The sequence below is a fragment of the Cupressus sempervirens genome, chromosome 2 (genome assembly GCF_028749045.1).
Source record: "Cupressus sempervirens isolate cs-2001-9-10 chromosome 2, ASM2874904v1, whole genome shotgun sequence".
NCBI classification, from domain to species: Eukaryota; Viridiplantae; Streptophyta; class Pinopsida; order Cupressales; family Cupressaceae; genus Cupressus; species Cupressus sempervirens.
This window is the reverse complement of record NC_143119.1, coordinates 431055759-431078596: the sequence shown is the minus strand read 5'-3', so window position 1 is coordinate 431078596 and position 22838 is coordinate 431055759. Positions and strand designations below refer to the sequence as shown.

At 38.9% G+C, this 22838-nt stretch overlaps 1 protein-coding gene across 4 annotated transcripts in view; it reads left to right on the top strand.

Annotated features, from left to right (window-relative positions):
• The window catches only part of LOC149572932 (diaminopimelate epimerase family protein), a 128931-nt gene that overhangs the window by 60491 nt on the left and 45602 nt on the right, over positions 1-22838 (top strand). For all 4 annotated transcript variants that reach the window (XM_089814050.1, XM_089814048.1, XM_089814047.1 and 1 more), the window contains one exon: positions 13419-13598. In XM_089814050.1, coding sequence (XP_089670176.1) covers positions 13419-13598 — 180 coding nt within the window. The remainder of the gene's footprint in view (positions 1-13418; positions 13599-22838) is intronic.

Here is a 22838-nt window from a genome sequence, read left to right as displayed (position 1 = left end):
ATGATGATAACTTTCACATATGTACTCTGATTTTGATGAAACAAAGACCATTGGAAAGCTCTCATTGGGCTCTTCATTTTGAAATCCATTGTTGACCACTTTTGAGATGGTCTGATTTCGACCCTTATCTAGCTCTCTAGTTTGCTTGTTGACCTAAACTTTGACCGAGCATAACTTTTACATATGAGCTCTTTTTTAACCCGTTCAAGTTGCATTTGGTTCTATTCTCTGAGCTCTTTGTAGTGATACTAAATTTGAGAGATTATGAGACTGTTGAATTTTTGGCCTTTTGGATCCACCTGGATCAAAAGGTTAGGCAAAATTAATGACAGTTTACCAATTTCTTGAGTTGTCGGTTATCAAAACTGAATTTAGAAGCCTTGCGTGGCTATTTTAGGATGTTTCTAAGACATTGAAAGGGTTGACTCTCTGTTTGGACAGAAAAACTTATGTTTTAGTGTTTTGCTTTGAATCTGTTTGCAAATATATACGATGCAATAGAAATATGAAATCCTATGGTTCTATATTTGAATCATTTGAATAGTAAATCTTTTGGTGTGTGAATGCATATTGTTTGTCTTCCTATGGAAATGAACGATGTATGAAGTTGGTTCTCTCTTCATTGTATGATATTCTTCTATCCAAAGTATCATAGAGTAGTGATTTGAGTTAACAGATTTTGATAATTTCATTTTCGTAATTAGTCATGTGGCTTATTATTATAGCGAGGTTTGAATGGTTCTTTAATTTGCATATTCTCTTTATTTTTATGAGTTGAATGTTATTGCCTTATACTTTCTGGTTAAAAGTACCATTTTAAGTAATTTATTCATAATAAGAGTTAATTGCAAAATCTTTTACGTAAGCGAGTTGCATCTTGTAAATGCAAAGAGATTGCTAGTAAAGGGACTCATTTGTTGGTGTATTAGTTTTTCTTAATATTGGGAATAGAGTTGTGAGTTAATCGAGATTGCAAAAGGGGAAAAACTATTCACAACATATAGCTTGAGAGATATTCCTTTATGGCAAAATTGATAGATTTAGGTGAGGGAATTTGTCTTGATCTTGGGAGGAGCCCACCCACACTATTGGGAGAATGCAGCCGAATATTGAGCAGATGGTGACCAACCCATTTGTCACCCAACCAATCATGATCAGCTAATTAGCTATCTATCTAGAGGCTAGGAAGGCCACTTGTGATAGGTTTGCGGGCATAGTTAGAGTGGTACGATGTTAGGAGTAAGCGGTGCTGATTTGGTGGAAAATGCTAGTTGTACGAACCGTTCAACAATATCATAGATTGCGATTGTGAAGGTGTTAGTCGCACGTGTCTTGAGGATAGGTTATCCATATGGAAGTAGTTAGTGGCATGCGAGAACATTACAATGGTATCAGATTTGGAAATTTTGCTAGCCTGTTGGGTAGTGGATGTAGGTGTACAACAGTAGGAGGTACCGTTTTGTTGACCGAATGGGGGAACCTCAGGATCCTAGGCATTTTATGTTTATATGTTGATGATATGCTTGTAGTCAGGTCTAATGTGGATCACATTAAGGGGCTGAAACGCCACTTAGCACATGCATTTGCTATGAAAGATTTGGGGGCAACAAAACAAATCCTTGGTATGAAGATTTGCAGAGATAGGAAGAACAGGAAATTGATTTTATCTCAAGCTGATTATTTTGAGAAGGTGTTGCAATGTTTTTCTATAGAGAATGCTAAAACTATCGGCACACCTTTACCTGGTCATTTGAAGTTGACTAAGGAGATGTGTCCAAGACACAAGAAGAGGAGGATAAGATGTCCAAGGTACCCTATGCTTCAACTGTAGGAAACTTGATGTATGCTATGGTATGTAGAAGGCCAGATGTTGCACAGGAAGTGGGAGTCGTTAGTAGGTATATGAGTCATCCAGGAATTGAGCATTGGAATGCAGTCAAATGGATTCTCAGATATTTGAGAGGAACATCTAGTAAGTGTTTACACTTTGGGGGCTCTACTACTAACTTACAGGGCTATGTTGACTCAGATTTAGCAAGGGATATTGATACCAGGTGGAGTACTATAGGTTATGTATTTATTGTTGGTGGGGCAGTAGTGAGTTGGGTTTCTAGGTTACATAAGGTTAATGCTTTATCCACTACAGAGGCAACCAAGGAGATGATATGGCTTCAATTCTTCATGGAAGAGTTGGGACACCCTTAGAAGGATAATTATTTGTTTACAGATAGTCAGGGTGCCATTCATCTTGCGAAGAATTCAGCTCTGCATTCAAAGACAAAACACATAGTTATGGTATCATTTCATTTGGTCAGTTTTGGATGATGAACAGTTAAAGCTGGACAAGATACATACAGATGATAATCTAGCGGATATGTTTACCAAGGTAGTAACAAGGGAGAAGCTGAATTCCTTTTTTGCTTCGGTTTGTCTTTTAGACTGAATAGAATAAAAAAACAACAGAGTCCAGGGTGGTTTGATATTCCAGTGGGAGCTATAGGTTTAGCAATGCTATGATCAGTCACCAAGTGGGAGGTTATTATTGTGGAGTCTGATCAGTCTCCAAGTGGGAGATTGTTGTAATGTGGAGTCTAATTAGACTCAGGTTTATTTGGTGCAGTTTTCTCCCCAAACTATTTCCACGAGGATTTGGGGACAGCACCCTTACGGGGTCTTGGGGCAACGCCCTAGGTGTGCTCCCTGTCGCAGTACAGGATTGGGTCAAAGGGGCAATGCCCAAAGCCAAAAATGACCTTATATTGTAAAAGGTGTTGGCTGCTATTTTTTCCATTGGACGGCTTATTCTAGCCCTAATTTTGAAAGCGGCAAAAGCTTGTATAAAAAGGCTTAGGGTTAGGAATTTCATAATGTAATGGTGATATTGTAGCTTCTTTCGGTGGTATTGAGCTGTAAGGGATTGTGGATCATAATCACTGGATAATAATAATATTGGACTTGCTGTTGGTGGACATAGCCTAGGGACTGGGTGAACTACGTTAAATCTTGGTGTCTTGTGTTCTCTTTTGTGTGATCTATTATTTTCTAATATTGGTTATATTTGCATGTAACTGTTATTTTTGTTTGAAGTTTAATCCTAACAGAGGTGATGACCAATGAAAAAGAGAAGTATGATGAAATTGAGCTTGAAGGAGATGGTCAACAAGCTTTGAAGGAGGCTAACGTAAACCATCCATAGAGCATTGCCACACTGGTGCAACAAGGAGGCACCATTGCGACACTTGTTGGTACTCCTATGTGCAGTATATTTTGTGTATGAGGTACACCCTAGGGGTAGCGGGTCATAGTCGTGCTTGACAGTGGGGCCACTCTCAACTTCATCAACTCGTGAATGGTGTACTGAAGGAGTTTACGAATAGAGGGACGCAGTATTTGAAGTTAAGATGGGGGCAAGAAATCTCTTGTAATGTACTCATTGGGTTTCGCAACTGAGCATCACCATGGAAAACTACACATTGACAAATGGCCTCCTTTTAGTAGATCTGGATGACACAAATGTCATATTGGGCATCTAATGGATGGAGACTCGATGAGTACACACAGAGCGTCAAGAAGATGGAGTTATCTTTTGAATAGATGGCAAAAAGGTGGTGTTGATGGGGATGTCAAATGGCAATGCGATGAATGGAGGCAATTTTCAAATATGATAATGTAGTATGGGCGACACATTGCTTAGTCTCAACAAAATCTATACATGGGCGGAAAATTCACTACTAGGGAGAGAAGCCTTAGGCAGTGTTGGATAAGCATAGTTCGGTCCTCACCTATGTTCCTCCTAGCATACCTTCGCACTATGGCTTTAAGTACACCATCGAGTTGGAGGAAGGAGCCAAATCTGTCATCACCATGCCTTACCACGATCCTAAGAAGTTTAACGATGAGATGGAGAAGACGATCCAGGAACTCCTCTACAAAATGATGCATCGGGTTTAATTCCAATCGCTTTGCATCATCAATAGTGTTAGTAAAGAAGGATGTATCCCTTTAGATGTGTGTGTCTTTTGTGCGTTTGATGAAAAGACCATAGAAAATAGAAACCCCATCCCTAGGATCGATGAGTGGTTGGACGAATTACACAACACAATCTATTTCTCCAACATTGATCTCTACTTTAGATTCCATCAGCTTTGGATGAGGAAGAAAGATGTGGAGAAGTCATCATTCATTGCTATTACTGATACTATGAGTTCTTGATCATGGTGTTTGGGTTGACCTATGCTCTAGCCACCTTCGAGTCCTGCATGAACCACATCTTTAACAAGCAACTATGCAAGTTCCTGTAGGTGTTTTTCAATAGCTCACTCATCTACAAGAAGATGTAGGAAGAACATATGAGGCATTTGGACAAAGGACTAGGGATCATGGAGTCACAATCATTTTTTCCCAAGAGGTCAAAATGTGAGTTTGGAATTATGAAGATATTGTACTTGGGATAGATTATTAGTGCCAAGGGGTTTAAGCACATAGGAGAATATTCAGGCCATTCTGGACCAGCCGACTGGTTCCCAAGACTCTCTTGGAGTTATGTAGATTCTTCAGATTGTGTAGTTATTATAGAAGGTTTGTGAAAAGGGTTTTCACAACTCTGTGCACCACTGTTAGAGCTAACACCTTTGACAAGTCGAAGGAAATCATGGGTTCTTGTTCGATCTTAGTGCTACCAAACTTCACTTGCCCCTTCGTCTTTGACTATGACGCATCAAGAGAAGGTATTGGGGTGGTGTTAATGTAGGACCATCACCCCAATGCATCTGGGAGTGGAGTGACTGTACTCTATTTACTACAAGGAGATGATTGCCATAATGCATGCATTGACAAAGTTTCAATAGTAGCTTGTTGAGAAAAAATTATCATGTGAACAAATGACCACAACTTGGGATATTCCTTGGAGTAGAAGGATTTGAATGAACGTTAATAAAAGTAGGTCAGGAAAATCTATAAGCATTTGCTTTTTCATATTGAGTACGTGAAGGGAAAGAATAATGTGGAAGTTGGTGCCCCATCAAGAAAATCTTCCATATGTTCTGTATCTCAGATTTCGGTCAATTGGAAGGCATATTAGTTGGTTGAATACTCCATGAATACAGTCATGTGCCAACTGATGGATGGTCAAATGCAGGATGACAAATACAAGGTGGTGGATGACATCATTTACTACAAGGGAAAAATCTATATGGTACCCTTATTCAAGATGAAGGAATTTATACTATAAAAAACACAAAACTCACCATTGACCGAACACTTGGGATGCCTGAAGACCTATAGAAAAATCCAAGAAGGTTATCGTGGAAGGACCTTAAGAATGACTTACTGCAATTTGTGTAGGAATGCTCTACTTGTGTGGAGAATGAAGTCGAGCACACCTTACCTGTGGGATTGCTTCAACTGTTGCCAATCAATGACTAGAAGTAGGACACCATCTTGATGGACTTTATTACGAGGCTTGCCTAAGTGCAAGTGAGGGGTTGCATCTTTGTCATGGTGGATTGTTTGACCAAATATGCCCATTTCTTTGCCATCTCCATTATATACCAGACAACTCAAGTGGTCAACTTGTTCTTCTATGAGGTATTACACTTGCATGGCCTTGCGTGGAACATAGTGAATGATAGGGATATCCACTTTCTTAGCACCTTTTGGATGGAGTTATTTTAGTTGGCAAGAACAAAGTTATTGCCGAGTGCAAGCTACCATTTGCAGATGGATGGTCAGTCGAAGATTGTTAACAAATGGTTGGAGGGTTTATCTTAGGAACTATGTTTCAGCTCAATAGAAGATGTGGGTCCATTGGTTACACTTGGGAGAACATTGTCACAACACCACATATTACATGGTGATTGGTATGACACTCTCAAAGTGTTGTATGGTTATGGGCCTTCATTATTCATGGATATAGTGTTGGGGGATAGTCGCGCACTGTGGGCCAAGGACTAACTCCAAGAAAGCCTAGATATCTCGAGATCTCTCAAAGACAACCAAGAAAGAGCACAGTTTCAGCAAAAGATGTATGCTAACTGACTCAAGGTTGAGCAAAGTTTAGAGGTAGGCGATATGGCATACCTTCAACTTCAAATGTATTGATAATCCTCCTTGAAGACATGCGGTAAGGAAAATTTGAAGTTGCGCTTCTATGTACACTTCAAAGTGGTTTAGAGGGTGGGCAAAGTTTCCTATGAGTCGGAACTTCCTGAGGGAGTCAGATTTACAATGTCTTTCATGTGTCGTGCCTCAAGAAGGTCATCGGACAGTGTGTCGTAGTGTCAAAGGAATCGCCACCCATTGGCAAAGAGGGGAACTAATTCTGACATTGATTGAGATCATTGACGCTAAAGAGAAGAAGCTAAGATCGTGCACCATCAAGGAATTCTTAGTGCGATGGAAGGACTCGTCAATTGAGGATGCCAGGCGAATAGATTCTGGAGCATCCAAGTCTACATTTGAGGACAAGCAAATCTTGAACTGGGAGGATTGTAATGTCCCCCATATTATTAAATTATTTAATTTAATAATTATGTATGGCCCAAAATTAATATTATTACTATCCCTCGAGCCCTTCTTACTTTATTGTCAGTATTGTTTTGTCCATGGTGACACATTTGTGATCCTTTGGGAAGTTTTCTAGAGCCATATATAAGGCTGGGTTAATTATTGTTCTAGGTATGCGAATTTGGTGTTTTCTTTGTATGTGCAAATTTTTGTTGGAGTTCTGTTGTCTGCTATTTTGGAGGTGAAAGATCCTCCCTACTTGGCAGCCGTAATTTCAATTGGAGTAACTCCTTACCCTATTCTGCTGTTTGTCCAAGACTAATGTAATATGAAGGCTATTATTATTGAATTTGAAGTTCTACTTGCATTGGCGAACCTTGTAAAAATCTCTAGCGATTCAATGACTATCGCTTTGGTGTTCATTCTTGTGCCAAACTGTGTCAATGTAATTGTATTACATGACATAATATATATGTGTTTTCCTTCATACCATAATATTGGAGTTGTCTGCGCACGAAGAAAAGTTGTTGAAGAAGAATCAACAACTGTAGATTCCACACAGAAAAAGAGCAATCGAGGCTGTATCACCTTTGGACCATACACAAGGCAAGAGGAAGTGATTGTATGGTCACGCTCTCACTATTCGAGTGTCATAGTGCCATTGTACGATGGTTTGACTGCCATGAGTCCATACACCAAGCCGTACGAAGGAGCTTGCATCTGCTATGCTGCATGATGTTGTGAGTAAGTAGTGCCAATTTGGTGGGCAAGGCTAGCCCTATAGGCTGTATGACAATATCATAGATTGCTGTTGTGAAGGTGCCAATTGCATAGGTGTCTAGAGGATAGGTTTTCTATATGAAAGTCAGTGTCATGCGAGAGCATTACATCTTCCTCACTTTGAAACAAAGTTGATAGGACTTAATTAAATTGAACTGGGGACTTAATTAAAATGAACTGGTTTTACAACTCTTTGGTGAATTTCAAATTCATATTCATTTAACCATTCTTGTGTTTCAATGTGGACTGTTGGTTTTAAATTTTGTGGGCTGGATCAATTGTGACCACAAGATTTGACTTGATTCAAATATCTTTTTCTTGGAGGATGCGATACATTAAGAGGTATTGACCAATCAGGATTTGCCAAGCAACTAACCACTTTACAAGTCATAATTATGAGGCCCGAAATGTGAGTAACTTCATTTGAACACGAGGGACACATGTCACCTTGTGCATAAATAGAACACATGTCACCTTGTGCATAAATAGAACGAAGACCAAATTTTTATTTATTCTACTCTTCAGTCCAGACCGACATAATTTTATCATTTAGGTGTCTTTAGAATCCAACATTGTGGAGGACAATTTGGAGGGTTGAATAATAGTGGTCTCCCTTTTACCCTTTTCATAACTAGTAAGAAGAATTTAGCTTTCTTCCATAAAAGCTCAAGTGCACATTTTAAGTTTGCTCTTAGAATTTCACAATGCTCTTGCAATTGGTTTCTTTTCAGGGCCTTTTAAATCGCTATCCGTCCAGTTTACACACGCTTCTTTTATTAGGAGGGCAGGCTTTGGGCTCTTGTAAAGCCTTTCAAAGCAGTTACTGTTTTCCCTAGACTTGGGATTAGAGATGATAGTGTTACTTCGCTTTTTTTTTTTTTTGGTATTTTCTACGAATTCTTCAAAGATAATATCATCTTAATATCTCCATCACATTCATATTGTTTTAGTCACCAACATTAGTACATTAGTACTGCACCTATATTTTTCTGCATTCTGTGCAATACTTTAGAGTCTTGAGCAATATCATTTGCCTTGCAATCATTATCCTCTGTTAGGGTTCATTCCTCCTACCCCCTCCTTCCCCCTTCCCTCCCCCACCAAAAAAAAAGAAAAAAATCTGATGTAAATTTGATCTCCACTTCATTAGATCTTTTTGTCATTTGGTCGGGACAAGGCTGATATAACAAAGCATATCAGAGAGGAGTATGTTTTCCTACAAGGGCTTCCTCCATGTCTCTTTTATCACAACTTCCTCTTCCATCTTTTCTTGGGCAATTTGAAATATTTTATTTAGAAGGATTTAATTTTTTCAATATTCGAGAGCAATCTTTTCTTTGTTGTAAAGTGTAATGTCTCCAATCAGACAACTGTAGGAAATAGATGAGATGTCAAAAATGTGCAAGTTGAAACTATAATCAAATGACGAATGTAGATGTCAAAGCCTAGCTGATTAACAATGATGAAATACTCCAAACCCTTATAAATTAAGTTTATATTCCGAATAACAAATTCAAAGCCTATGAAGTGCCAGCATCCATACTCAAATGCAATATAAACAAAAGATTTGAATTATTTGTCAAACACATCAAATGCGACTGATTTTTTATGAACAACAGATATAAATCCTAAGATATCAAATATGCCCATCTTTGAATCATGAAGAGCTTGGAATAATTATGACAGCGATGTTTCACATCAAAATATAACAGACATAAACCCTAGGGTTTGAAGCTGATCTGTACATAATTGTAGTTGTTGGAATTTTTACAAGTGCTGATGAAATGAATTGGAAACACAATTTGAGGATTGTATATGATTAGTGTCCACTCACTACATGCTGTACAATTGTACAGATAGTGTATCATATTGATTATTGGCTGTTGATAGAGAACACACAATAAATGCTAATCTTACTGTGCTAGTAGAACAATTTACAAGGTTGGAAACCATATGTTAGTGACTTCCATGATTGAGAATGACCTTGAAACATGCAGATCTGAACTTATTTTGCTGATTCCAACCGTAGCCCAACATTACTATGACCCCAGATTGCTAGGCAATCCTCGATATGATGTTGGTACTTCCAAATATAGTGAATAATGATGGTGAACAACAGCATGTATTGTCATGTCCCCATTTTCGGAGGCAGTCTGATTTAATTAATTTAATTAATTTGGTTGTCCAAAATAATGAATATTTTATGAGGACGGCTAATTAATTATTTTAATTAAATATATAAGTGATATTAAGTTAATTATTTATAAAGTTATCAAATAAATAAATATTAAAAGATAACTTTATATTTAATTAATTTAATAAAGTGACTTGAATTATAAAATATTTTATAAAGTCACTTAATAGATAAATTAAAATAATGTTCTAGAAGCTACTGGAGAAAATGGAGAGAAAAGAATAAATAGGCACCCCGGGGCTCCATTCGAATCAAGCGGTTGTTTATTTTCTCTTGTTATCAGATTGTGATTCAATCACATGTGCATTGTGGAACCTAGGGTTTCTGCAATTGTCACAACTGGCCATTGAGAACGATAACTCTCACTTGGTACGCAATTTTGAGGGTGTGAAATATCATCTGAATTATTGCAGATTGGAGGTGACGTTTCAGTCATTTCATCAGGGGCAGAATCTGTGGCTTAAGGCCAAAATTTTGGAGGATCATTCTGAGAATTGAGATTCGAAGATATAAGCTATTCACAAGGTTTTACAGGATTAGTTGGCAAGAGGAGTAAGGCGACTTCTTCAGCATTCTATATGGAAAGTTGCAGTATGAACAGATCGGGAATAGAAGACGAGTTCCAGAGCCAACCTTCCAGCAGCATTTTCATATATCATTAGGGCCGAACCTGGGCCGAAGGCAATTGCAAAGATCATTTATGGTGAAGCACTTATGAACAACGATTGCACTAACATGCATTATCAGGCCGGCCAAAGCTAGGGACATTCGCTGCACAACTATATCAGTGGTCGGGTGTATTACTGGCTTGATGCCTGCAGCTACTCCTGGTTTTTTCTATGACTTGATTTGGGAACTCAATCATAGCAGACATCCAAGAAAGTGGGATTTAATCTACCCGAACAGGGCGTCATTCATCAAGACATTTTCGTCATTGGAGGGCCGGTGAATATCAAAAGGGCAAAGCAATCGCAAGTGCCGGAATCATCTCTTGGCGGAAGATTGAAGAAGGGCACGCGATACAGTTCGGGTGCACTGTCACAGGTCGCGATTTTAATAATAATCACCTACAACATGTCGGGAATCAGTCCGAAAATCCATCTCTGGTTCCAATCATAAAATCGTAGGTGACAGAGATAAGAATTACAGAGGGCAGAGGCGCATTTGGTTTCCCTATCGGCTTCACTTTTCCTTGCAACCTGCGGACTCAACTTCCGTCAGTGTGGGCACCTTAGCAAGTAGCGATTTGATTTTAAATACTCATGGTCGGGTTCCAATCACATCACAGGCGTCAAGAAATAATGTAACCGGGCGGAGGAGCAATGATCCATTGAATAGTTGGAGAGAACCCAGTATTCCGACCAAGCTTAGCTTTCTAAGGCAGATTGTATAATAGGAGAGACGACACCACATCCAGTCTGTGAAGATAGTCAGCTTTGGATCAACTCTTGCATTATTCGATTATCAGGTTCCTTTCATTGCTCAGTTGTAATTTTTCAGACTCAGTTATTATCCATTTGATTGTTAATAAAACGAGTTTGCTATGACCATATTACTTGCAACTGAATCACTTACCCCTGAATTTTGTCATTATCCATTGCATAAGGATTGGTCTTGTTTCATGTCAAGTATTTGATGAGTGGCCATTTTCCAGTATAGTTACTTTAGTGTCTCATTTAGTGAGGGTCATTTCAAAGGTATCAGACTTTGTTTGCAAATTGCCTGACGAAACGTCAAACCCCTGAAGTATTAAGATTTCGGTGTTAAAAGAAGCAATAATCCTGTTGGGGTTATTTCATGTATGTTGGCAAACTTTGAAAAGTCAGCAACGGATACCTTTGGAATAATATTGAACAACAGCATGTATGTTGCTTGCAAATACCTATCGCTTTAATCATCCACAAATTGCAATCTCCAATAAATCACTGTAGCAAGTTGAAATTCACTTCAATCTTGAAGAAAAGTGTGTTTCGTCCCCTAGATATCAAAATTTTGCTCTTATATCAAAATTTGGGAACCAAGAGGGTTTCGTCCCCTAGATATCCAACATCAAGAGTTTTTACCTTTGAGTGCTTCAATAACAAAAATTATTATAATAATGAGATGATAAAATCAAATGATTTTCTCCGAGTCTTGACCTGTCTTTATAGATGCTTTACTTCAGACTCTATTTTAGTTTTCCTTAGGATCATTTTAAAAAATGCTTTAAAATTACATTTGAAGGCCTCATTTTGAATAAAGTTTAAAACACACTTTTAAAATATTACATAGGACTTATAATAGTATGAAGGTTGACTATTTGGAAATAAAGTGTTTGGGTCCAACTTAAAATATTATTATCTGTTGTGAGTTATGCAAATCACTTATGCACATTAAAACCATAAAAGATGCAGATCAATTGCATGGAGCTATTGAAGTTATGCCTTGCAATGAGTTCACCCTAACTTTACACTGCGACTTGCAATCAAAAAGTTACAAAAAGTTTGAACATAAGAGGTTTCACCATTGATCAATGACAATTTCTTTCATTCAATTACGCGACATGAACAAATTCAAAGTGAGAAATAAGAAACCTTGCTAACACCCAAATAACACAAATCTTCACCAAGCTTCAATGATTTTTCAATTATCTTGGCAACAATTTCACAAGTCCCCCCTTACAAGTGAAGTCAGCAAGCCTTTATATAGGGCTCTCAATTACAACCAATAACCCAGATTGATTCAAGATCAATAGCTGAGATAGTTCAGAGTAACCCTTGTAAGGGTCTTCTATAACTACCACTTACAATCATTAAATGCTGGCCAATGCAAAATAGAGCATCAACGATGGGCAAATAGGAATATTCCATGCCACATAATATCTTAACATGTCTTCTTCTAGAATCATGTTTCCCTTATCCTCTTTGTTGATAGAAAATTCAATACATCTAAACATGATAGTGATGTGGAATCATTTGATTGATAAAAATGGGTAGATGCCACATCATCTTGCTTATCTTGAAATCTTCTATATCACAAAAATCATGACAGCCTTTTATGTTTAGTAATATATTTGCATGAACTATTACTAAAACATCAATATTTTTCAAATCCATCTCGTTTAGTACAAAGGTTAAGCTTAGAGTGTTAAAGAATCGAGTTCTCATTGTGGAGATCCAAGTTCAAATCCTAAAGGGATATCTAATGTGAAATTCCAAGCTGTGGCATAGTTTTCCACAGTTGGCTTCTAGTGTGGCTCTTTGGTGTTGTTGCTTGCAAGGGGCTAAAACAAGTCTCATTACTGTGCTGACAAGAGCTTATATTAGTCTCATGTTGATGATCTTATAAGCAGAGGATAGGGTAACCATTAACAATACATAAAAAATTAAAATCCATTTTGTGTAGTGATTAAATAGGTTACCTCATGTAGAAAACATATTGGACATGAATGGGTTGTTGTCATTTGATAATATACAAGTCATATATTTATTCAGCTTGAGTTTGACTACTTGTGAGCAAGTGTAATTTAAGAAGGGGCATTGTAGCAATCAACCATTTGTTGTAATTACACATTCATTATTCACGTTTTCATCTCTTGGGGCAGTGCATGCTTTTGGTTCAGTGCATTATATTGTGTCTCTCTTTAAGAAGAAAGATTGGTAAGTGCAAGATGATTCCAATAATATTGCTATCATCATTGACAGAGAAGGATAGGAAAAACTCTTTATCTCCCCAAGGATAGTCAAGGTGTAAAATATACCCTAGATATTCTTTGTAAAAGATGAAATTTCTTATTAGTTTTGAACTTTTGAGAGTCTGTATTTTGATAACCACTATCTTTTATAATCTTGGTTTAATGATAATTGCAACAACGGCTTCTCTATATTAGTATGAAAACCAAGAATAATATATTAGAAAATACCATGCACTTCAAATGAATTTAAAAAGCTTTTCCTAGCAGGTTATAGTAGATATGGGTCAGCCTATCCTGAATGCAGCAGATATACCAACAAATCTGCCAGGGAGGGATGACGGAGCAGTTGTCAAAAGTGAATTGTTGGTGAATGGGAAAACATGGATAGTCACCTGTATTAGCATGGGCAATCCTCATTGTGTGACCTTTGGTTATAAAGATTGTGAGGTAAGGATGCAAATATATGCTGCTTTTTCTTTTTGGTTTCATATCATGTCTTTGGCACTACTTCAGTAGTCACATTATTAAAATTTGAATAGACAGGATGGTTTCCATGGCTTCCTTTCTTCTTTTCTTTTTATATGCACATTCGGTTCCTTTTATGTATTTACTGAATAAAACATTTGAGAGAGTCAACAAATTGCATAGTTTTATGCCTTCGACAATTTCTTTTAGACAATCTGCATACCCATTGTTTTATCAGAATGATGTGGGAGTAATTAACAAGCATTGATCTGTAGCTCTGAGTTTTTGTTGATTATATCATGATTTGGTTGGCTGCATTTGGAGTTGACAAATAAGACTTTTATCAAGAAAGATATATAAGGATAATTTGAAATGTGTTGAAAACCTTTTTAACTTTTGGTATTAGTACTAGTTATACAGGGCATTTCAATGCATTAGTTGCACTATAACATACATGAACGATTGCATCTTGTTTGTGTCTATTTGTTTGACAGGATCAGTGATCTTCATTTATATGAAGCCCTAATGATCTGTTGACACTAAGTGCAAACATACATGACTAGTGAAGCATACACTATCATACACTTATGCAATATTCTGCTTCATGGATAAGTACTTGTATAATAATTAAAAGTTGAGTCAAATGACCTATGAATAATTGCCGTTTTTTCTCACATCATCTACATGAAGGCATTTAAGTGATTTTTGGATGCCGGCAGACCTGTTGAATGGTATCTCTTACAGCTTCTACTTGGATGTGCTCCCCCTTAGCACTGTGGTATTGTTTCTTCCTGATGGTGCAATTTAGCTTCTCGTTGACATAGATCCACACATCTTTGACCATTCCCAAACCGTACAGGGAAGATGCATATTACAAGCTTCTTCACTAATCCAAGGATTACTTTGGCTTTGGATTTTAGATGCGATCCTAATGAGAGTATCTTCCTTAACCCTCTTGGTCCTCAATGCTCATTGATGTGCATTATCAGATCTTCTATCAGTCCCTCACAGTGATTGATGATGGTGCCAACGAGTTCACCATTTCAAGTCTGTCAAGTGAAGCTCGCACATAGATGTACCAGTCCATCCTAAACATCCTCTAGCATCAAAGAAGTCCTCTATCCTAAATTATGCCAAGAAGTACAAAAGTGGGATCCATTGTCGGATCATTTTTGATGCTCATCGCCCTACAAGAAATATAGTATTCTAAATGAATTTGTTTGGAAAAGTTTAACATGATGTGCTGTTAAGTGTACTATTGATAACAAAAGGTTGATGACTATGGTCATGCTTAAATTTGTGGGTAACTTTTATGCAAGTGTCAATGTTAATTTCTCTATAATGTATTCAGCAAATGTTGGAAAACCTACAATCTGAGTTGCAATGGTTTCTTCTCTCTTAAAGATCACAATGACGAAGATTCTATAAATTTCTTACCTCAGCTTTCGCAGTGACCTGTTCTGCCGGGGTACCATGCATCTCAGATCTGTGAGCCTGGTAGGAGCTATTCACAGCAGCAGCTCACCACCATTTGCAGGACTCAGAGACGACGCAGGGCGTCCTTTCGTTGAGGGTTGTATCCTTCAGTTCTTGGTTTCTTCTCTGCGGGAGTGGGCAGCTAGCTTGTGGCTGGCTGCTGTTCCCACCCCTTTGTGTTCTTTTCCTGCTTTCTTTCCGAGCTTTGTTTGGGTGCTCTTGTTGTTGGCTGGGCATCTCTGTCTCTCTTGGCAGTCCCTTGGACCCTCCTTGTGGTCTCTTGTTGGACATTGACAAATTTACCTTATCTTAGTTCTCTACCTTTCTTGAGGTTTTCATGTAGAGTGCTATTGAAATGCTTGTGCCGTTTTATAAGAAAGTTTAAAAGGCACTAGATTGGAACTCCGATATGCATCTCATCCCCATTTGATTGATATTTGTGATGCCTTGGATATCTACGTCCAAACCTCAGCCACCATAGGTTATATTGCTAAGCAATTTGTAACCTGTACCTGTGATTTGCTTGTTGAAACTGCCAATTTATCCGACGGAGAATATAATGCTTCTTTAGTCAGAGGTTGTTCATTGAATGCCATGTTTAGATGTTTAGGGGGTGGCACTGATTTGTTCACTTGTGTGCATCTTTGGCATTCTACATAAAATTGCTCTTTTCATTTTTGGCATTTAACTTTTGTTGCGGCATTTACATGGCTTCGATACATCTCTCCTTGGCTTCAATCTCATTACTGATGACATGATTATGAAATGATTACATTGGGTTATCAGATTTGCCAACTTCCCCATGTAAAGGTTGAAGTTCTCTTTTGCAATGGAGTATATCTGGCAACTATTGGTTCTTGTTTTTGAGATGTTGGTGTTTTATTAGCAGGTGCTGTTTCTCATTCATGGACTCTGACAGTGTTTATTTTACTTGGTGATCATTCACTACTTATTTTCTTCTTGCATGGTCACAAGAATGAGTGTTCTTTGTTCTTATGGCAATTTTCTAAATTGGCAAAGGATGGTATTAGAATATAAAAATTGACTTCTGGGAATTTACAAGAATGCAATAATGAACCTAGAAATTGACTTCTAATAGATGAAATATGGATTGCAGCTCTCAAGAAATACTCCAATTTACTCGCAGGTTTAGAAATACATGTTCCTTGCGTATAATTGCAGGTGCTCTAAAATCTGATTGCTTTCCTCCAATAATTGATTGCAGCCTTTCACAAAGTCTGAAATCACTGCCAAATACAAGGACGATAGCCACAATACATTCCTCTTTAACCATGCTAAATATTACAATAATAGATAAGACGTCTATTATTAGTTAATGGCTATCTTGTAAATATCTTTAGCTTTAGTTTGCTTTCTCTGGAATAGAATGTTTCTATTCTTTACGATCGTTTCCTAAGGAAACATCGTCTCTTCCTTTCGTATAAATTGACCTTTCGGTCTCTGTTATTAATAAGCAAATACCAATTACCTCGTAATATGGTATCAGAGCTAAATACTTAAATTTTTTCGGAAAAATTTATAATTTCTTCTTGAAATTATTTGTTTAAATTTTTCCAAAATTATTTCAGCTAATTTCTCCAAAACCCACCTAGGGTTTTTTTTTGCTTGGAGAAATTCTCGAATTACGGGTCTGCAAATCGCGTGGAAATCGTGGCCATTTTTTGGAGACTCGCGTTTTTGGGGTGAAAATCTGCATGTTTCTGTATCAAATCTTCATGCTCTTAGCCGTCTCAGTCTGTCATCGTGCTCTGGGAAGCAGATTCGACCATTTTTCATCAAGAAATCTGAAGTTTTTTCAAGCTTTTTTCAGCTAGGGCCGTTTCTTTTCGAAACCCTAATTTTTGGGGTCGAAATTTTTTTTTGTTTGCAGATTCTTGGTGGGTTTTTCGAGAGCTCAATTGGGTTGTCGTTCGTTTTTTCTGGGTGCCTCGATTTTTGCGCCTCGATTTTCGAGCCAGCGGATTCAGAAAACGACAGCAGATTCCTTTTGGGTTTTTCGAGCTCTCTTTTGGGTCATTCTCTGATTCTTCTGGGTCTTCCGTATTTTTGCCTCGAAGAACGTGCCTTCATAGATTTTCACAGTTTTTCATTGAAAAACGTGCCATGGCATCTCTGACAAATATTCTGCTCGAGCATAATTCCAAATTCAATGGTCGCAATTATGGAACCTGGAAGCAGCGCATCATCGCAATCTTCGAATATCGAAACATCGATCAACTTGTTCTGGGTGTTAAGCAGCGTTCGACTTCTCCGGGTCCTGATCAAGATACATGGGATCTGAACAATCGAGAGGCAGTAATGCTTCTCAAACTCTCTGTAGCTGATGACCAGCTTTCTCAGATTCCATCCGGCAAGACAGCGGCCGAAATCTGGACACATCTCAAAGGTCTTCATGAGACTTCCGACAAGAGCAGAGCCTTCTTTTTGAAAAACACTCTGTTTTCTATTGTCATGGATGAGCGCACCTCGCTCCAGGCACACCTGAATCGGATTCAGGAAATTCGTGATCAGTTACTTGCCATCGGTCGCAAGATGGAGGAAGAGGATATTGTGGTAATCACTCTTCGGAGTTTACCAAATTCCTATGAGCATTTTATCGAGACTCTCAACATCACATCTACTGGTGTTGATCTAAAGTTCACTGATCTCTGCACCCTACTACTTCAGCAAGATCGGTGGAAACAACAATTCGGTAGTAGCTCCAGTTCCACCTCCATTGAGCAAGCCTTTGCTGCGAAATCCTTTCAGAAGGATAAGGGCAAGTTTCAGCAACCATCTCAGCAGAAGTCTTCTGCTCCAGCATCCGATGGTACCAAAAAGAAGAACATTCAATGCAACTATTGCCACAAGTATGGTCACATGAAGGTTGCATGTCGGAAATGCTTAGCTGCCCAGTCTAAGCAATCAGGTTCGCAACCCAAAGCGAACAGTGCAGAGCACATTGAGCAGGCAGAATCTGCCTTTTACGCCTTCATGGCTAAAAGACCTGCAGATCATGTACAGTCATCTGCCTGGTACATTGATTCAGGTGCCTTTCGACATTTCACTCACCGCAGAGACTGGTTTACTGACTACCAGCCTTATTCAGATTTTGTTATCTTTGGTGGTGGAGAAGAGTACACGGTTGTTGGTAAAGGCAACATTCAAATTCAGTCTATTGGGAGGAAGCTCATATTCCTTGATGTGTACTACGTTCCAGGGATGGAACTAAATCTACTCTCGGTCAGTCAGTTGCTGCGACATTCTCCACACTTGGCAATCACCTTCAGTTCACATCAGTGCACCATCACTGATCGGGCGACTAAGTCTACTATTGCAGTTAGTCTTGAGGATCATGGTCTTTTCAGACTTACTGATTCTGGTGATTCTCAGGACTTAGCTATGGCTGCTCGGCGATCTTCCATCAGCACACTTTGGCATGAGCGATATGGGCACTTAAATGTGCATTATCTCTCACAACTTGCTCGGGATGAGCTTGTTCTTGGTTTGCCAGAGATTCAAACCCAACACCTTGGAGTTTGTGACGCATGTCAGGCTGGGAAGCAACATCGCACACCTTTCCCCAGTGGCGATTCTTGGCGAGTTTCTCAAGTACTTCAGCTTGTTCATGCTGATATCTGCGGCCCTATGGCTACTCCTTTTGTTCTTCGGTACAGGTATTTTCTGTTGTTTGTAGATGATTTTAGTAGAAAAATGTGGGTGTATTTCCTTAAAAAGAAATTCGATGCATTTATTGTATTTCAGAAGTTTAAACCTTTAGTTGAAAAAGAGTCTGGGAAATCTATAATTACTCTTAGATCAGACAATGGGGGGGAATTTTGTTCTAATGTTTTCTCTAGCTTCTTGGATACACATGGCATCCAATGCCAGTTCACCACACCCCACACGCCACAACAGAACAGTGTAGTTGAACGTCGGAACAGGACAATCACCGAGATGGCTCGTTCCATGCTCGAACACAGACATATTCCGAAGCATTTTTGGGCAGAAGCAGTTAACACTGCAATTTATCTGTTGAACTGGTCACCCACAGTGGCGGTCAAAGGTAAAACTCTGGAAGAGGCCTGGTCAGGTCGCAAGCCCAGAATCAGTCACCTGAAGGTTTTTGGCTCTCTTGCTTTTGTTTGGATCCCTGATGCTTCACGCACCAAGTTGGATGCCAAGAGTCAGAAATTGATGCTTGCTGGATATAGCAGTCTTCGCAAAGCCTATCGCCTTATTGATGTTGAGACATCTCGTCTCATATACAGCCGCGATGTAGTCTTTGATGAGCAACGAGGACCATTCATGCCTGTTTCTCCTGTTCTTGATCTAGCAGACCAGCCTATGCAAGTTCATGATTTGGGAGTTTGGCTTCCATTAGGTCCACCTGATGGGAGGGCTCCAGTAGCTCCTACAGCTCCAGTCCTGCCAGTGATACCTGTACAGACATCTCTGGCTTCTCCTGCAGGATCACCTCGTTTTGAAGATGCTTCACTTGAGTTTGATCCAGATTCTTCTGATCAGGATCCTGCTGATCAAGCATCTCCTAGTACTACTGTTGGTCATTCTCCTCTCCGGCCTAAGTGGTGGGCTAAGACACTTGCTGATCTTCATGATGATGAGCTCATTGATGGGAGAACTACTCGGAAAAAGAGCAAAACTATAGATTTTGTTAACTTTGCTCTTATGGCCAACATTCACAGTGTGTTTGAACCTCAAACATATTCCGAGGCTAAAGGAATTCCAGAGTGGGAACAGGCCATGCAATCTGAACACCAGAGCCTGCTGAAGAACAACACTTGGGTCCTTTCTGATCTTCCCCCAGGGAAGAAACCCATTAGCTGCAAATGGGTCTACAAAATCAAATACAAATCAGATGGTATTTTGGATAAGTACAAAGCTCGTTTAGTGGCAAAGGGCTTTTCTCAGTTTCAGGGCATTGATTATGAGGAGACCTTCGCTCCTACTGCAAAGATGAGCACCATCAGATTAGTCCTAGCCATGGCAGCACAGTTTGGCTGGAAGGTCCATCAGATGGACGTAAAGAGTGCTTTCTTGAATGGTGATCTCCATGAAGAGGTCTACATGACGCAGCCTCCTGGTTTCAAGGTTGCTGGTAAAGACCATCAGGTTCTCAGATTGGTAAAAGCTCTCTATGGTTTGAAGCAAGCCCCTCGGGCATGGTACATCAAGATTGATACGTACCTCAGTGATCAAGGCTTCAAGAGGAGTTCTTCAGACTCAAATCTGTACATCAAGACTACTGACAGTGACATCATCCTTCTGGTTATCTATGTGGATGATCTGATCATCACTGGCAGTTCGGCATCTTTGATTCAGGGAATCAAACAACACTTATGCCAGTCTTTTGATATGACTGAACACTTATGCCAGTCTTGGGCTCATGCATTATTGCTTAGGTGTTGAAGTTTGGCAACAGTGTTCTGGTATATTCATCTCTCAGTCCAAATATTCCAGAGCCTTGTTAGACAAATTCCGAATGCAGGATTGCAAACCTGCATCTACACCTATGGAGAAAGGTCTCAAGTTATCAGCCAAGTCTGATTCTCCTTCCGTTGATGATACTACGTATAGGCAACTAGTAGGCAGCCTCATCTACCTATCTGCTACTAGGCTTGATATCAGCTTCGCAGTCAGCTATATTTCACGCTTTATGACAACTCCTAAGGCTGATCATTGGATGACAGCAAAGCGTGTGCTTCGTTATGTGAAGGGCACTTCTGATTATGGACTTCTGTATTCTCGGAGTTCTAATCCTAAACTCAGTGGGTTCACAGATTCAGATTGGGCAGGCTCTGTTGATGATAAAAAGTCAACATCTGGATATGTGTTCAGTTTGGGATCCGGTGCAGTCACATGGACCAGCAAGAAGCAGCAGGCAGTTTCTCTCTCTTCTACAGAGGCTGAATATAGAGGGACTGTTAAGGCAGGATGTGAAGCTGTTTGGCTTCGTCGGATGCTTGGGGATATGCAAATGTCACCAGCAGGACCGACTACTTTGTTTGTTGATAATGAAGGCGTTATCAAGTTAGCACGGAATCCAGTCTTCCATGAACGAACCGAGCACGTGGATGTTCATTGTCATTACATACGATAGCTGGTTGAAGACGGGACTATAGATCTGCAGTATGTTCCTACCTCAGATCAGACTGCAGACATTCTCACCAAGCCTCTTGGTCCTGATAAGTTTGTCAAATTCAGAGGACAGCTTGGTGTGTTAGATAGATTAACCATTAAGGGAGGGTATTACAATAATAGATAAGACGTCTATTATTAGTTAATGGTTATCTTGTAAATATCTTTAGCTTTAGTTTGCTTTCGTTTTTTGCTTTCTCTGGAATAGAATGTTTCTATTCTTTACGATCGTTTCCTAAGGAAACATCGTCTCTTCCTTTTGTATAAATTGACCTTTCGGTCTTTGTTATTAATAAGCAAGTATTTACCAATTACCTCGTAATACTAAACAATAGACAATAATGGCGTTCCAAATCACAAATTCTCCAGCCACAATGAAATTCCCAAGTACAATACGTAACAGTTGGGAAATACTATAATTTAATTAATGCAATTCTTAGAATTAACTCACAGTACCTCAATTGTGAATTACCAGGCACTTCTTAATTCCAAACTCTTATACTTCAGCAAGGGCAAAGAAGTCGGCAAACTCAGAAACTCTTCGCAGACAACAAAAGAAAATAATCAATCGGATACTTTACTCATCAAATGGGCTCATATTTATAATCTCCAAATGGCACAAAGTTTCCCAAATGAACTTCACTTAAGAAACTTCCCACACACAACATTAAAACATAATAAAGTGCTATTATAAACTAATTTATTAAATGCTTTTGGCTCTAAAAATGACTTTTTCCACCATAACTTCAAATTCTGACATGTAAGGCTATTGTTTCTTGTTTCCATGATTTAAAACTTTTCGTCCTGGTTCCAACGAGCTATGATCCTGAGGTGACCAACCAACAACACTAACAAAAATAACAACCTCAGTGTATTTAGATGAATAATAATAATAATTCACTCGTCTTGTGAAAACAATTGAAGAAGCATCAGAGTCAAAATCCGACAACACTAAAATGATCCTGATGATGAAAGACAATGAATGAACTTGATGGGGTCCCTTACTATAAATAGACACTCCCTCCAAGATTATTGGAGACCAAGCCGAAGGCTCGAAATAAAAACTAAGAGCATCCTTCAACTCCTCTGATTCAACTGAGCTCATCGGAACCAACTGATTGACTTACTATAAATAGTAAGTCCCTCAAACGGAGCCAAAACACACCATAGGCTGCTGGAAAGCCTATAACCACACAACTAAGACCCTCAAATTTTATTGTTAGTTCACGAGGGTTGCGATGGTGAATTGACTTGGCCAACTACCTTGCTAAAAGTGGGGACATTACATTTTTTCTGCAAGTCATATCGATCAAGGTGGTCCTTCACGATCTAATAATCTCTGGATTTTTTTTGGGGCAGCCTTCCTTACATTTTCTAGGTATTCTAAAAGGTGGTTATTTTAATCTATTGACTCCACATGTAATCCATTTGCTACATTCGCTGCAAGTCACCTCTCCCTTTTTGTTTTGCTTTACTACATGCTACCATGCCTTATGTTTGTGTTTTCTTGATTTTGAGGCTACTATGCCCTTTTTATTTGAAGTTGACATAGCTGTTGTAACATGAACAAAAAAATAAAAAAATTCA